The following is a 17,679-nucleotide window of genomic DNA, read 5'->3' as shown; positions in this document are numbered from 1 at the left end:
CTGACATTTTAACGTGCGATTCCTCATCCAATTTCATTTCTGTTCATGAATGTTACATTTCATTAGGCTAATTATTTCAGCAATATTGGTAATAATTCATGAAAGTTAGTACAATAAGCTAGCTGGGGCCCTCTTCTGCTTCTGAGTTGAACCGGTTTGGAATGGGTTGCCTTTTAGCAAGACCATGATGGTTCCAGACTGGCACCAAGGATGTGAGCAGGAAAGCTACAAGGTTTTACTGATTTATCAGCAGTTTATTTAAATACACTTGACAAAAGTTAACACTTACACGTACTTTTATCTTTTTGGAACATGGAGAAGTTTCAAAGTACACCATTGCAGAGCAGACAAAAGAACGTCAAGAGGATTCAATATCTTGTCTGGCTGGTTGCCAGTAAGGCCTAGATTCAATACGGACGGCAGAAGATCTGCGTAACAGCACGATTGACATTCAAACGGTAATTTCCGATTGATACATGCAGCGTTTAAACACGGAAACATTGCCTTGAAGATGCATTGCAGTAAACAAGTGATCAGATTGAATCTAGCACTTAGGTTCAGCAGTAGAATAGTCCACCTGTTGTGTTGTCCATAGTGATATGTAATGCAGTAACAGTTTGGTACAAAGGCTAATAATAGGACCCCATATTGACCCAAACACTCAGACCCTTGAGAATCAGCAACACCCAAGAGCCCTTCAACATGGCAACAAAGACATTACACAAACAGAGTATGTTGCCATTGAAGAAATGCAGTCCCAATGGACTTCTCAAATTTAGTACCGTCTCCAACTATTCATTTGGCTTCATCATTTAATTCCTGGGTACACCCCAGGCCTCATTTAGACTAACAGTTGCAAAACCTTTCGCAACGGAAAACATTTACTCCAAAGGTTAAACGTTTTGTAACAAAAACAAGTTTATTGGACAAATTCAGGTAGGTCCCTCACCATTTCAATGCGTTTGCTTCCTAGTGAGTACACCCCGGTAGCATAGACTTGAGACTATAAGGTACATCCCAAATTGTGAATGAGACAGAGGCACAAAGTCAAACTTCCCACGAGACTTTATTATGTTGGAAAGTACAAGCATGCCAGACAGTCATATCAGCATTCTCTACCAGCAACAGCCAAGTTGTGGCAGAATACAGAAACAAACCCAAACTGTTGCATTGAAATGTTGAGTTTCCATAGAAACATTATAAAAGGACCAAAGACAGACAGTAGAGAAACAAGTCCATCAATAAATAGATATTTTATTTTGTGTAAAATTTATGACGTCTCCATTTCATATATGCATCTACTGAATAACCATGATTAAAGTGATCATATCGTTTTACCACAACAACCTAAACAGGGCTATTGGCTCTCAGAACCACATCACCTCCAACTCTTATTTTGGAAATGCTATCAAACTCTTTTCAGAAGACCCAAAAAGCTATCTTCACATGGTTCACTGTACCATTTCGAAACAAGCTAATGTTCTGTGTTTGGGTTTGCGGTCACAAAAAAAAAACTCATACAAAAATTCCAGCACATTATAAACCACAAACCAGGCTTTAAATGGTGGAAGAGAAGAACCCAACCTAGCATGCCTGTTTATCTCTCTCCCTCCTTATATAACTGCTTTACATTGTCTTAAGGCTTCAGGGGACCATGTAGGTTTGGATGAAGACCCCCTGTACACACTGCTCAGTGAAATGGTGTTTGGGGGGGGGGGGGGGAATAGATGGCGAGGGGGACAATTGTGACCTCTGGCCTGAATAAATAGTAATCTCCCTCTTCAACACTAACAAAAACACCGATTTTTTTTAATTGACAAAAAAAAAAAACAAGGAAAGAAGGGGGAGGCTACAAAAGGCACTACTGAACATGTTGTTTCTCCAGGTACAACTTAGTGAATGATGTACAAACGAAGAAAAAAAAACTAACGAAATCAATCCACTTTGAAAACATGGCGACTAGCTTCAACTCATCACTTCCTCTTATGGCTCAGTCGGTGGGGCGATGCATTGTGTTGCGTGTCCATCATCATCTCCTCCTCACTCTGCCTTGTCCTTTGTCTTGGCTCTGAACGGAACTTTGCCAGCTACCGTGGAACCCACTGATGACACGCCCCCGGCGACCGATGACACGCCCCCGGCGACCCCTTTCACCAGGCTGACGCTCATTGAGGGGACTGAAGTAACTGCTGATTTAGTGTACTCCAGACTCTTCCCGCCGAGCCAGGCAACTCCTCCTACCGTGGCGCCCACCACAGTTTTACTGGCACGGAACAGGCCACCCCCGACCCGCCAGATCATGCCTGGCTGGGCCTCGGGGTGCTCCTTACCTGCATCCTTCCCCTCATCTATGAGAGAGATGGGTTTTAGAACACACGCAAAACAGTTTTAGAAAGATGGACATAACAGATAGCGAAAGACCAGAGAGTGAGGACCACACGTCATGTTTGTGAAACAGACCATCAGCAGAGAAAGAGGCCTACACACAATGAATCATATCATTAAACAATAGTAAGGCATGTCAATACATTGAGGTATTCTACTTAGTAACCACATTCCCATCCAGTTATGTGAGTAAAGTCATACCAGATAAAATACACAACAGCTGTGATGGAACATGAAGTTTTGGTACGACACAACCATCATATCGAAGTAAACTGAGGCACACGATGACATGGTGTGTGGTCCTCCTACTACAACTCGGAGAAACCATGCGGTTTAAATTGCATGGTATGAGAACGATCATCCAGAGTAAGCGCATTTGCTATTTAACGCAACAGTTGTGACAAACTATTGGTAGAGTTGAAGAGGCGATGGAAACATTTCATTTTTTATTTGGTACATGAAACCAATGTGCAAAACTGCCATAGCGTGTGCATATTTTTGTTGTTGAAGGATTCTTACTCTGATGAAAAATAAGGGTCATATGGTTTCGAAAACCATATTGCAAGCGATGATTGGCATTTCTAAACGTAAAAAAAAAACAGCTTCAGGATTGTAGTACACGAGGTCTTTGGGAACAAAGCTAATGACTGAAAACTGTAGGGTTGAAGGCAGAATGCCACCTTGAGTTTGAGAGCTACAACCTCACCTGATCACAAACATATTCCCTTATTAATACAGCTCTACAGTTTGTTAAACAGCAACACAACCCTTTACCCTGAAATGCACCTTATCCCAGATGGTTCAAGTGTCCCTTGACAAAGGGGGCTTTAATTGCAAACCAAGAGAGATGGCTACAGCGCAGAGAGATATTGTTCACCGCACTGTTGATGATTGTGTTATTTACCTGCTGTGGGCTCGCTTCCAGTTAACTCAGGTTCTTCTTCCACGAGACAACCTTCAGGCTGGGGCTCTGGGGTGGCGTTCACGTTCTTACAGAACAAAAACAATACTGATTAGGCTAGAATACATGCAATTTAATAAGCAAGTTCATACAAGTAGTATATCGTACAAATTGTTAAACCATCAACACTATAAGCCTGTTGGAAAAGTCAAAACAGTATAATCTAACACTTAGAAATGTATTTCTGAATAGAAAGATCGGTGCAAATTCTGAGCAGCCATGAAACAGTGCTCAAAGGGCACAAGTAGGTTAAATAACTGCATATTATTAGTAAGGTTATGCTCTGGGATTTCATGCACAAAACGTTACATTTTTGACGGAGCCCGTCAAGCACAAACAACGTTCAAAACCAGTGCTTGTTGGATGTTCAAAGTTCTTACTCTTGTTGCAAAACCATGCGACAATCATTGTTTGCTTCGTGTTGATTTAAAATGCCCTTTTGTTAAATCAACCAAAAATCACAAAAATATGACAAAGCTAAGGCTACAGGCTTTTAAAGGAGTCTTAAAAAGTCGTCCTGTTGTGAAAGCTCCAATTAGCTGGTTGCACAGGGAAAACACTCAAATCATAACGCTAGCGAAATTTCCCACACGTCAATAATTTGGGCTGTAGATTTAGTTTAATACTAAAAAAAAATGTCCTTAACCTACTGTTTCCTTGAAAGGAAGCTCAGTGCATCACTCAGTCCGGATCTAATCAATTTCGTATATTTCGTTCGTGCGCAATTGGTTTTATCATACCCCAATTGATATGCAGTAGCCTATCACTTTACTTATCGTAAGCACATACATAAATCGATACAGAAGAACAGACATATCCTTACCTTCACCATGTTTCCAGTAATTTCTGATGCCCGCTTGTAGAAGGGACTGCTACGCACCTGAGACGAATAATTGGTGCGCTCGTTTGTTTCCTGAAAATATTACTACAATTTTCAGCCCCCGGTGCCTTTTTACTTTTGTTCAAACTCCTCTATTCAAAGCTATACTTTAATAGCGTGTTGTCCTGTATTTTAACGCACGTAAAATCGTACTTTTGCGGTTTCAAACTTTCCTTCAAAAATATAGGATGTATCTTGTTGGTTCTGCCGACGTGGCGCCTCAACTACTGCACTCGTTTTCTCCGGATCTTGCGTCACCTCAAACAGGCTCCAGCTCTCTCTATTTTATTCATGAGTGCTACATATCTTATGTGTTCTACGGGGCAGACGGAATACATATTTTTTCAGGATTCACTTAAAGAAAACATGTTATGTAATGCTGCCGAATTTCGAGTGGCCCTTTGGACTATAATGGTCAAAAAGATCATGACGTATGATTAATTCACAAGGATCAGTACATATTTTATATTTTGGTAATACATTCATTCACCCAAATAACACAAAATATTAGTTATTTATAAGGTTTATATATTCAGTATTTGTTCATGTTAAAGATATACAAAAAACATGTTACACCATACCAACATAAGAGTGAGTGTTGGTTGCCATGCCAACGGTGATAAGGTTGTTCTGAATAGACAGACAGCTGCACCACTGCCAGCCCAGAGAAAAACATCTCTCCACTGCTGAATGGTCTCCTGTGAAGGAAGTGAGTCACATGCCATATAGGCTGTAATGAAGAAAACTGTGGCTCTTCCAATAATGGATGTGAGTACTGCCTGTCACACCTGCAGCCTACTTCTCTCTGTCACGTCCTAGATTCAAGCCCCTTGACGTCCTGCCTTACCGTGGCCTGTGGAGCAGATAAAGTATGACGGTTGAACGAGCATGTCTGCTGTCGTCGTCTTAAGAGTTTTCAGTTCTGCAATGTTTACGCCTCGGCTTCAGAGCCAGCCTTCCACAACAAGATGCAGCAAAACAGGTGCATGTGAAATTCAATGCAACAGTCTGTTTCCCAGTCTCTGTACCTAAGACTACAAGGCTACCAATGAAGTGCAAAGAAATGGCGGTGTATGCACCATCATGATAATTGCTATTTTGCTAGCTTCTTCCATGATGTAGCTAATATTTCACTCCTGGTCTTGAGTGTCAGAGACACTGTGCGTGTGGACACTGACAGTGAAATGGACTGTCTGACAACTCTGTGATTGTAAGGATGGAGTCTCCGTGCAAAGGCTTGGGAATACATTCAGCCACTCCAACAGGAGACTCTTCTTATCTCCCCTGATAACATGTCGTCAGTTCCCAGCCTCTGTACCCGACATGGTTCCTCTGCATGATGCCTCTCTTCGCCAGGCTTGCAGCGACAGTAGAACAGGTCTTGGAAGAAAGCAGTCACAGTTGATGCTTCGTTGATGCTTCCTACCAGAGATTGTCCTGAAGACATTTTTTATTTTTTATTTAACCTTTATTTAACCAGGAAGGGCCCATTGAGATTTGAAATCTCTTTTTCAAGAGCGTCCTGGCCAAGATAGGCGGCACCAAGTCATTACCCAATTAAAGACAGACAACATGAAAAACTACAGGCAATCTAGTAAGAAAAAACATAGAATTCGCAAGAGTTTAACAAAATCATAAAACAGCAACTAAAAACATTGACAGGTCAGGGAACAAGCCTCAAAATCCTTCATCAATGATTCAAAAACACTGATGGGAAAAAGACTACTCTGCATGGAAAAGCTGACCACTGCTTTCAGATCAGATCAGATGTTGAAGGTGGAAGAGGAGGCCATTGATAAATTATTCGAGAGGGGGCGGGAGACGATGACAGAGGCCTGGTCCAGATTGTTGGGGGTAAGGGTCGCGTTTGTTACGAACTTGGTCTGTGTTTTTACGGTTCTTGCCATTGTTTTTAGGGGGGGTTAGGGGTGTGTCGGTCACATGACCTCTTATTGCATTGGTGTCAGGTCTAAACCTCTTGGCTCCACGTCCCTCGTCTGCCACCACACCATCCCTCTTCAGACGTATCTCCATGGGGTCATTGGCTACATCTGGCACAGAGAGAGTGAGTCAGTGTGTATTCCCTCTTTTGAGTTTAGCTGCGTTGTCTTGTTTAGTGGGTGTGTGTGTGTGTGTGTGTGTGTGTGTGTGTGTGTGTGTGTGTGTGTGTGTGTGTGTGTGTGTGTGTGTGTGTGTGTGTGTGTGTGTGTGTGTGTGTGTGTGTGTGTGTGTGTGTGTGTGTGTGTGTGTACCTCTGGTGAGCAGAGTTGTGTTCTCTTGTTCATTGCAGATTTGTCTCATTAGGTCCAGGTTCCTCTGGCTGACCTCCTGGTGGCTCACCATGAGCAGGGGGTAGTTGTTACCGAGACACATCAGATGGTCAGGATGTAGTAGGGGAATTCCACACTAACGGAATAAAACGGACTCCGATTTTTCACTTTAAGATATTTCCTGAACAAAAAACATTGTTTTCAAAGTTAAACAAATCCTACAACTCTATGCACAATGACTACTTTGAACAATTTACACCGCAAATTTCACAAAAACACATTTACTGGAAGAACTGTGCAGATGCAACGTTTGATAACAGAATTAAGGTAAAATCGCCCTCAGTTTTTTATGCGACCACATATTCCAAAAACTCTGTTAAATATCTGCTCCAAATTAAGATTCAAAGATGTCTTCAGAAAGAATGCTGGGTCAGCTATGACACGACACCTTGAGTTACAAAAAATATATTTTGCTTATTGAACTACAGTAGGTGAAGTGGATTTACACCCGGTAACGGAATTAGGGTAACAGAATGACATCCTGGGGTCCCCGATCAGAACTACACAGAAATGCATCATTATGGATCAGACAGACAGACAGACAGACAGACAGACAGACAGACAGACAGACAGACAGGGCCCTGGGACTTAGGGCTAGGTGTCCCGCTAGCGCTAGGACAACTTCTGGTGAAACTGGAGGGAGCGCAATTCAAATAAATAATCATAAAAATGATGGATATTAATCATTTAGGTACATACAAGTGTCTTATATCGGTTGAAAGCTTAAATTCTTGTTAATCTAACTGCACTGTCCGATTTACAGTAGCCATTACAGCGAAAGTATGCCATGCGATTGTTTGAGGACGGTGCCCCACAGCAAAATATTTTTCCACCGGCACAGTTTCATAAATTCACAAATAGCAATTAAATATTCACTTACTTTTTGAAAATCTTCCTCTGATTTGTCATCCAAAGGGTCCCAGCTATAACATGTAGTGTCGTTTTGTTGGATAAAATCCTTCTTTATATCCCAAAAAGTCAGTTTAGTTGGCGGCATCGATTTGAGTAATCCACTCGTTCAACTTGCAGAGAAAGGAATCCGAAAATCTTCCCCTAAACTTTGTTTCAACAAGTCAAAATATGTTTATATTTACTCCTCAGATACCCTAAAATGTAATTAAACTATAATATTTCTTACGGAAAGAAGTATGTTCAATATGAAACCGATTTTAGCAGGTGCGTAATGTCTTCATCGCGCAAATACACAAATTTCCAAGACTGTGTCCCTGTACCAAAACTGATATTTCTTGTTCGTTTTGGAAGTTACAAGCCTGAAACCTTGAACATAGACTGCTGATACCCTGTGGAAGCCATAGAAATTGCATCCTGGGAGCTAGAATTCAGTATGCCCCTCTACTTTCCATTGTAAGAGGATGGTCTCTCAACAATATTTTTTATTACGGTTGGTTTTTCTTTGGATTTTCTCCTACAATATCTATTGTGTTATATTCTCCTACATTATTTTTTACATTTCTACAAACTTCAGAGTGTTTTCCTTCCAATGGTACCAATTATATGCATATCCTGGCTTCAGGGCCTGAGCAACAGGCAGTTAGGCACGTCATTCAGGCGGAAACTGAGAAAAAAGGGGCCTAGCCCTAAGAGGTTTTTAACTGTGCCCCTCTCTGCTCTGTGTGTCTTTCTCCCACTTCCTGTTGAACACAGAATGAGAAAGAGCTCAGTTTTGTTTGTTTGAAAAGTTTGTTGTTTGAAAGTGTATTGGAAAGTTCTTGGTAGCTATCTAGCTTCATAGTTTGGATCCGGCGAACGTAGTTGGCATCAGTTGCTGGGACTGCTTGTCTCTTTCCAGTGATCCTGCCGACCAAGGACGGGTCTGTGGAGCTATTTGGCGTCACAACTAGCCTAGCTTCTAGCTAGCTACATATCAAGCTAGCAAGGTTTTCTTGAACGCAGCCCATGACGAGGTTATCCATTGTGGCTGGGACCGTGGATTGTCCCGGGTTTGTGGCTGTCTAGATCCCTGCTGTTTGTTGTTTTCTATTTTCCCTGTGACCTGCCCTGTCTGAAACTGCAAGGAGTAACAGCTACCATGACAAAAGACCAAAGCCAGCGGGAGTACCGTTGAGGACAGTGGTGTCTCTCTATCACACGTTAAGGATCTTTTAAATGAACAAAAAGAAACCTACAAGCAATTGTTACAGCAACAAGAAAATAGCAGCACACACACACACACCAATTAATGGACTTCAGAATGTATATTTTTTTCTCTTGCTTTGTCTGCTCTTTTCAGTATTATGTCTTTCTCTGATAAGCTACTCAGGAAAGGGCTGACAATAGCCCATATTAATATATGTAGCCTCAGAAATAAGGTTAATGAAATCAATAACTTGCTAACACCAGATAACATTCATATATTAGCCATTTCTGAGACTCACTTTTGATGATACATCAGTAGCAATACAAGGGTATAACATCTATAAAAGAGACATAAATGCTTATGGGGAGACGTGTTGCTGTATATATTCAGAGCCAAATCCCTGTAATGCTTAGAGAAGATCTTATATCAAGTGTTACTGAAGTGTTGTGGTTGCAGGTTCACTTGGCACATCTATAGCCTTTACTTTTGGAGTGTTGCAGATGCAGGTATGTGTCTGTGGTTGGAGGAAAGTTACATCACACTATGGGTTGAGGATCCACCAGGGGCAGAAGGGGTGTTTGGGTAAAGAGAGACAGAGGCCTCGCATTGATCACTTTCTGCGAAAGCGATCAAATCAGTCGAATGAAGCACAGCAACTGGACGCAAACCATAGTTTGCAGTGCATCAGTACCACTGTCATGGAGGACGTAAACTCAAGCACCGAAGTAACAACTGAGATGGAACCAACAACAGGAGTGGAACTCACCCAGCCTCCCAGACCTGCAGTCGAGAGGAGACTACCAGGGCACAGACCGTATGTGAAGTGGCCTGGTGCCAGTGACAAAAAGTTGTGGGAAGCAGTGAATACTGACCTTACCTTGACCCTCGAGAAACTTCGAGGCACAGTGGAGAAGAAGTTGGAGAGGATGGGGGACATCATCTATGAGTACGGGGCAGAAAGCTTTGGAGTGCAAGAGGCAAAAGGCGGGAGAAAGGTTCCAACCCCACCAGTTTCCAGGAGGCAACAAGAAATCAAGCGCCTCGTTCAAGAAAGGAGACAGCTTAACAAACAGTGGAAGAAGGCCTCGGAAGTGGAAAAGGAGGGCATAGAGGCACTTCAGGCTGACATTAAAACCCGGTTGGCATCCCTCCGTAGAGCAGAGAACCTACGGAAACGCAGAAGGAAGAAAGAACAAACTAGAACTCGATTCTATAAAGATCCCTTCAAGTTCCTTAAAAGTCTCTTCACGAAGGAAAAAAGTGGAGCTCTAAAAACAACAAAGAAAGACCTAGAGGAGCACCTGATAACAACAAACTTTGACTCAAAGCGACATGAACATCTGGCCATCCCATCAGATATCCCACCCATTGAACCCCCGGAACATCATATTGAGACCAGCCCTCCGACATGGAAAGAGGTGGAAAACACATTTCGACGGGCAAGAACAGCATCAGCCCCGGGGCCAAATGGAGTCCCGTACAAAGTGTATAAGAACGCACCAGACGTCCTGAGGGTCCTCTGGATGCTTATGAGAACAGCTTGGCAGAAGAAGATAATACCCAAAGTGTGGCGTAGGGCAGGCGGGGTCCTGATCCCTAAGGAGAAGGATGCAGTGAACATCAGCCAATTCCGCCCAATCTCCTTACTGAATGTCGAGGGTAAAATCTTCTTTAGGGTCATTGCCCAGAGGATGTCCGAGTACCTGCAAAGGAATGCGTACGTCGATACATCTGTACAGAAGGCAGGAATATCAGGGTTCTCTGGCTGCTTGGAACACTCCAGCATGATCTGGCACCAGATCCAAATGGCCAAGGTGGAGAAAAGGAACCTCCACGTAGTCTTCCTCGACCTCGCCAATGCATTTGGCTCTGTGCCCCATGAACTCCTGTGGTCTGCCTTCAGATTTTTCCACATACCGGACACCATCACAACGCTGATGAAGTCGTACTTCAAGGATCTGCAGTTCTGCTTCACCACCTCAGAGTTCACCACCTCATGGCAGTGCCTGAATGTAGGTATAATGGCGGGATGTACCATTTCTCCGTTGGCATTCATAATGGCAATGGAGGTTATCATCAGATCCTCAAAATGGGTTGCTGGTGGACAGCGAGTCGACTCTGGTTTCCGCCTCCCTCCACTCAGAGCCTACATGGACGACATTACAACATTGACCACCACTGTCCCATGCACCAGGAGACTGCTCAGAAAACTTGAGGAGAACGTCAGCTGGGCCCGTATGAAGATTAAACCATCCAAGTCACGCAGCATCTCGATTGTGAAGGGAGTACTCTCTGACCTGAAATTCTTCATCGGAGATGACCAAATCCCAACAGTGTCTGAGCAGCCGGTAAAAAGCCTTGGAAGGTGGTATGATGCAAGCCTGAAGGACAAAGACCATGTGCAACAGCTGCGCAAAGACATCAGTAGTAGCCTACAGTCCATCGACAACACCCAGCTACCTGGAAAGTTAAAGGCCTGGTGTCTGCAGTTTGGTCTCCTACCCCGGGTGTTGTGGCCCCTAGCAGTGTATGAGGTTCCAATCTCAACAGTGGAGAAGATGGAAAGAGGAGTCACAGGCTACTTAAAGAAGTGGCTCGGAGTTCCACGATGCCTTACCACCATAGGCCTCTATGGAGATGGTGTCCTCAAGCTGCCCCTCACCAGTCTAACAGAGGAATTCAAGTGTGCAAAAACCAGGCTCTAGATGACACTGAATGCATCTCGAGACCCAGTGGTGAGCAACAACGCGCCGACCTTGGCAACTGGGCGCAAATGGAGGCCAGGAAAAGCAGTCCAGGAGGCAACAGCAGCCCTCAGACATGCTGACATTGTGGGTCATGTTCAGCAAGGGAGAGGAGGCCTTGGGCTAACTAGCCGTGCTGCTTGGAGTAAGGCCACTGCACCAGAGCGGCGGAAGATGGTAGTGCAGCAAGTACGCCATCAGGAGGAGGCTGCAAGGTGGGCCAAGGCAGTCTCTCTTGCCAAACAGGGACAGTGGACTCGATGGGACTGTGTGGAGAAGAGGAAGATCAGCTGGAAGGATCTGTGGGCCATGGAAGCGAGGCGGTTGAGCTTTTCCATCAGAGCAACATATGACGTCCTTCCAACACCAGTTAATCTTCACCAATGGTATGGTGAAGATCTGGACTGTGCCCTCTGTTCCATGCCAGCCAACCTCGGGCACATTCTCACAGGGTGTAAAACAAGCCTCACCCAAGGACGCTACACTAGGCGTCACAACCAAGTCCTTAAAAACCTTGCGTCCGCCCTGGAGGACAAGCGAGCTGCCACCAACTCCCTACCACCCCCAGCAGCATCACACCCCTTACGGACGACCTTTGTCCGCGAAGGGGCTAAACCACCGAAGAGCGGCTCTACACCATTAGAGCGAGACCAGCTCCGCTTGGCCCGCGACTGGAAAATGCTAGCTGACATTGGCCGGCAACTTGCGTCTCCTCCGGAGATCGCAACCACCACCCTAAGACCTGACATGGTGCTCTGGTCCCATTCGCTCAAGAAGGTCTTCATCATTGAGCTCACAGTACCCTGGGAGGACTCAGTAGATGAGGCTTATGAGCGGAAACATCTGCGCTATGCCGATCTATCTGCCGAAGCACGGCATCATGGCTGGAACACAGAAGTCCGACCAGTGGAGGTGGGCTGCAGAGGTTTTGTGGCGACATCTACAACCAGACTGCTTAGAGACCTGGGAATTAAGGGCCAGAGCCAGCGTTCGGCAATCAAAGCTGTATCAGAGGCGGCAGAAGGCAGCAGTCAATGGCTCTGGATGAAGAGGAAAGACCCCAGCTGGGCCCCGAAGTGAGAGGGCCAGGAGGTATGCGGTCAACAATGCTTGACTCAGTGAGGAAGACGCCCCTGCCATGCATAGTCCCATGGGATGTTGGCTATCAACAACAACGCAACTCCTATGACTAATTGGGAATGGGACGCAAGCGTAGGATTGATCACCCTGTCGCTGGCCGCCTTTGGGGAGGGTGTATAGTGTGAAAGGCCGAAACACCCTAGGAACCAAAGGTACACTACTGACGACGCGCTCCCCAAATTTCACCAGTCTCACTGTTCATGAACTCTTGGAAGTGCTCGCACAAAGGATAGTAACATCTCATCCTGTGTTCTTGGAATCTATAGGCTAGCAAGTGCTAACAGTCAATATCTAAATAATATGTGTGAAATGCTTGACAGTGTATGTGATATAAACAGAGAGGTCTACTTTCTTGGGGACCTGATTATAAACTTGTTTTCATCAAGCTGTCCCCTCAAGAGCAAGCTTCTTACTGTAACCAGTACCTGTAATCTGGTTTATGTTATTAATCAACCTACCAGGGTGTTTACAAACACTACAGGAACAAGATCATCCACATGTATCAATCACATTTTTACTAATACTGTAGAACTTTCTTCTAAAGCTGTATCCATACCCATTGGATGCAATGATCACAATATAGTGGCTATATCCAGGAAAGCCAAAGTTACAACAGCTGGGCCTAAAATAGTGTATAGGAGATCATACAAAATATTTTGCTCTCACTCTTATGTGGATTATGTTACAAAATATTTGTTGTTCTGATGTGATTGATGAGGAGCATCCAGACACTGCACTTGATGAATTTATGAAATTGCTTCTTCCAATTATTGATCAACATGCACCTGTTAAGAAACTGACTGTTAGAACTAAGGTTCCATGGATTGATGATGAATTGAAAAACTGAATGGTTGAAAGAGATGGGGCAAAAGGAGTGGCTAAGTCTGGCTGCATATCTGACTGGCTTACTTACTGCAAATTGATAAATGATGTGACTAAACTCAACAAAAAGAAGAAGAAACTTTATTATGAAGCCAAGATCAATGATATAAAGAATGATGGGAAAAAAACTTTGGAGTACTTTAAATGAAATTATGGGCAGAAAGACAAATCCAACTCCATCTTTCATTGAATCAGGTAGTTTATTCATCACAAAACCATTTGATGTTGACAATTATTTTTATGATTATTTTATTGGCAAAGTGGGCAAACTTAGGCAGGAAATACCAACAACGAACAGTGAGCAATTGTATACATGCATAAAAAACTAATAATGAAAGAAAAGTAGTGCACGTTTTGTATTTTGTAAAGTTAGTGTGGAAGAGGTGGTAAAATAAGTGTAATCTATCAATAATTTAACTTAGATGGAAAGCCACTGAGGATGGTAGCTTACTCTATAGCCACTCCTATCTGTCATATTTTTAGTCTGAGCCTAGAGGAAAGTCTTTGTCCTTAGGGCTGGAGGGAAGCCAAAGGAATTCCGTTACCCAAGACTGGTAAAGCGGCCTTTACTGGTTCTAACAGCAGACCTATAAGCTTGCTGCCAGCTCTTAACAAACTGTTGGAAAAAACTTTGTTTGACCAAATACAATGATATTTCTCTGTAAACAAATTAATAACAGACTTTCAGAATGCTTATAGAGAAGGGCACTCAACATGTACTGCACTGACACAAATGACTGATGATTGGTTGAAAGAAATTAATAAGAAGATTGTGGGAGCTGTACTGTTAGATTTCAGTGCAGCGTTTGATATTATTGACCATAACCTGTTGTTGAAAAAACTTATGTGCTATGGCTTTTCAACCTCTGCCATATCATGGATTCAGAGCTATCTATCTAATATAACTCAGAGGGTTTTCTTTAATGGAAGCTAGGCAGGAAATAATGTAAAACATGTAAAGTGTGGTGTACTGCAGGGCAGCTCTCTAGGCCCTCTACTCTTTTCTATTTTTACCAATGAGCTGCCACTGGCATTAAACAAAGCATGTGTGTCCATGTATGCTGATGATTCAACCATATACACATCAGCAACCACAGCTACTGAAGTCACTGAAACCCTTAACAAATAGTTGCAGTCTGGTTTGGAATGGGTGGCCAGTAATAAACTGGTACTGAACATCTCTAAAACTAAGAGCATTGTATTTGGTACAAATCCTTCCTTAAGTTCTAGACCTCAGCTGAATCCGGTAATGAATGTTGTGGCTGTTGAACAAGTTGAGGAGACTAAATTACTTGTCATTACCTTAGATTGTAAACTGTCATGGTCAAAACATATTGATTCAATGGTTGTAAAGATGGGGAGAGTTCTAGCCGTAATAAAGAGATGCTCTGCTTTTTTGACACCACACTCCAAAAAGCTAGTTCTGCTGGCTCTAGTTTTATCTAATCTTGATTATTGTCCAGTCATGTGGTCCAGTGCTGCAAGGAAATACCTAGTTAAGCTGCAACTTCCCAGAACAGAGTTTTGCTCGTTTTGCTCTTAATTTACCCTTAATTGTCTCTCTTGGTTAAGTTTTGAGGAGAGACTGACTGCATCACTTCTTCTTTTTATAAGAAACATTAATGTGTTGACAATCCCCAATTGTTTGCATAGTCAACCTACACACAGCTCGGACACACACACTTATCCCACCAGACATGCCACCAGGGGTCTTTTCACAGTCCCCAAATCCAGAACAAATTCAAGAAAGCGTACAGTATTATATAGAGCCCTTATTGCATGGAACTTCCTTCAGTCTCATATTGTGTGTATGCATTGATATGTAGGCTATGTGTGCCTTTAATCTTTTTTAAATGTAGTTCTGTCCTTGAACTGTTCTTGTCTATTGATGTTCTGTATTATGTCATTCTGTATTATGCTTCATGTTCTGTGTGGACCCCAGGAAGAGTAGCTGCTGCTTTTACAGCAGCTAAAGGGGATCCTAATAAAATACCAAATACCAAAATATCATTATTGTAATGTATCACAAACAGGTATACAAAGGTAGAAATATGCAATATCCTTATTTTAATGAGCTCCGTCCCCAAACAAGAGCACATTTTGTTGGTCCGGACCAGACAAAATCTGAACCAATCATAGAAGTCTATGTTTCACAAGTTTGGACATCACAGTACAAACACATTTTTAGGATGGAAAATGGTTGAAAAATGTATGTATTCATTAATTTCTCAAAAAACTGGACTCGTAGCTTTCATTTGAAACCCAATTTGACATGTTCCTATGAATTTCACCTTAGTGCTCATGGGTGGAAATGCCCAGTACAAGCAGCAGTCTGAAAAAGGGGACTAGTAGCTTTAACAGTAGTTATGGTAAAAAAGTACAGAAGCAGCATCATACCAATGATACAGCAAGCCTGCAGCAACACTTCCTCTAGAGCCGTCTAGGGCTCATAGATTTAGAGGGGAAATACTTCCTGAAGACACACAAAGAGAGATACATGAATCACAAGGCTGAAATATAGATCTGGGGTTTGAGAAAGTGTGTGTGTGTGTGTGTGTGTGTTCGAGAGCCCTACCTGAGGTATTCTCCGTCTGTGCGTCACCCGAAGAGTACAGGACAGAAGATACGTGTGGACTGGTGGAAGAAGGCACTGGCAGACAGCCACATCCAGTTCCCTGCATTTAAACTGTAGTCTGCATCCAACAGGTGCCCCTCAAACACCTGACACACAGAGAGCACAGGGAGATGCAGAGAGAAGCACAGACAGCTACTGGAGGAGCACAACAACAACTGGAGACACCTTGCAAAGTGACCAATTTTAGAGCCAGCAGCCACGCTTTTCCTCATTTTTGGTACCTTGATGCCCTCCTCCCTGTTGATCCACAGGTCTCCCCACTCCTCCCTACCCATCCTTCCCCTCCTCCATCTATACCTTGATGTCCTCCTCCCAGCTGATCCACATGTCTCCCACACCTCCCTCCCTACCTTCATGCCTCCCTCCCTACCTTCATGCCCTCCTCCCAGCTGATCCACAGGTCTCCTCTGGTCAGAAAGCAGGCCACAGCGTGTCAGGCCAAGTGGTGGATCCAGCCCCCCTGCCTCAGCTGAGTCATGATGGCGTCGATCAAGGTTAAGCCTGTCTGTTCCTGAGGGAGGGAGACGGGGACAAGGACAGGGGCGTCATTGACGGTCACACATGTTGTCTGAATGTTTATTTATCTGAGTTAGTGCTTTGTTTAGTGAAATTTAGTCAGCTCTTAGGACAGGTGCTAGCGCTCAAATTACATTGACACTTTGGGACAAATATCTTTTTCAAAGTTGGGTCATACCTTCCTCCACTTCCGTAGCTCCTTCTCCTTGTCGTACCAGCCAATCTGCAGGCATATAGAGTTGCCCTCCATCTTGGTAAATTTGGCCATTGCCGAAACGACGGTGTAGAAGAACTCCCTCCACAGCACTTGGCCCAGCAGAGAGACGAGAGGCAGGGAGTGGTTGTTCGACTGGATTGGGTTGAGAGGGAAGGAGGGAGGTAGGCGAGGTACGGAGTGTGCGAGAAAGGGGCGGAGAGGGAAAGAAGGAGAGGAGGAGGTAAGGGAGAAAGAGGGAGAGTGATGAGGACAGAGGAGAGAGAACGAGGTTATACTGAACAATAAAACAAACATCAACAATATGATGGTTGCACTTCCTTGTTTCTAACTATAATTTCAACATCAGGGTCTTCTGGTGAACACAACTTACCTGTGCATAGACCTTAGAGAGCCTGTGGTAGAATGCCCGTACAGACAGACAACCCAAACTGAGGTAAGGACTGAGACCCGTGGTACTGGGTAGCAGGGTGTTGGGGATGGTGCGTGGCTTGGAGAAGTTAGCCACCAAACCCTGTAGGGAGGGACAACATGAGACAGTTAGAGTGCAGAATGCAACAAAATGCCAGAGATTCTCTGGTAAAACAACTAATAAGAAGAGAGAACATTTCTGCATGGAAGAAATAAATTCAGGTCTTCAAAATCAGCATCTAAAACGAATGAATCTATTGATAATGCATCCAATGGTGTCGGTCTACTTCGGAGTGGATTTACATGATTAAAGGGATACTGCAACATTTACTACCCAGAGTCAAATGAACGCGTGGATACCATTTGTATGTCTCCGTGTGTAGTTTGAAGAATGTTGAAAGTAGTTTCTGGCGCCATTGCTAACTAGCATTAGCACAATGACTGGAAGTCTATAGGAACAGCTAGCATGCATGGCAAAATTTC

General features: G+C 43.7%; 2 protein-coding genes across 2 annotated transcripts in view; one reads left to right on the top strand and one right to left on the bottom strand.

The window, feature by feature from the left end:
* Positions 1-1,047: 1,047 nt before the first annotated feature.
* Positions 1,048-4,565, bottom strand: LOC129843027 (transmembrane protein 263-like). Its single transcript, XM_055911759.1, has 3 exons — positions 4,170-4,565; positions 3,290-3,374; positions 1,048-2,348 (listed from the first exon to the last, which is right to left on the bottom strand). The coding sequence occupies exons 1-3, from the start codon at positions 4,176-4,178 to the stop codon at positions 2,041-2,043; spliced, it is 402 nt and encodes a 133-aa protein (XP_055767734.1). The 5' UTR covers positions 4,179-4,565; the 3' UTR covers positions 1,048-2,040.
* Positions 4,566-4,884: 319 nt separating this feature from the next.
* LOC129843013 (DENN domain-containing protein 2D-like) overlaps positions 4,885-17,679 on the top strand; it is a 55,911-nt gene continuing 43,116 nt past the window's right edge. The window contains exon 1 of the mRNA XM_055911740.1: positions 4,885-6,080. Within this exon, the coding sequence (XP_055767715.1) occupies positions 5,937-6,080 (144 nt within the window). The 5' untranslated portion in view covers positions 4,885-5,936. The remainder of the gene's footprint in view (positions 6,081-17,679) is intronic.

This window comes from Salvelinus fontinalis, chromosome 3, assembly GCF_029448725.1.
Source record: "Salvelinus fontinalis isolate EN_2023a chromosome 3, ASM2944872v1, whole genome shotgun sequence".
Classification (NCBI taxonomy): domain Eukaryota; kingdom Metazoa; phylum Chordata; class Actinopteri; order Salmoniformes; family Salmonidae; genus Salvelinus; species Salvelinus fontinalis.
Note: the sequence above shows the minus strand (reverse complement) of the source record. Positions and strands in the feature narration are given on the sequence as shown.

Bases quoted from the DNA above. Each gene is read 5' to 3' on its own strand.
- LOC129843027 (XM_055911759.1), bottom strand. The intron at 2,349-3,289 runs GTAAATAACACA...TCTCTCTCATAG, and splicing joins TGGAAGCGAGCCCACAGCAG to ATGAGGGGAAGGATGCAGGT.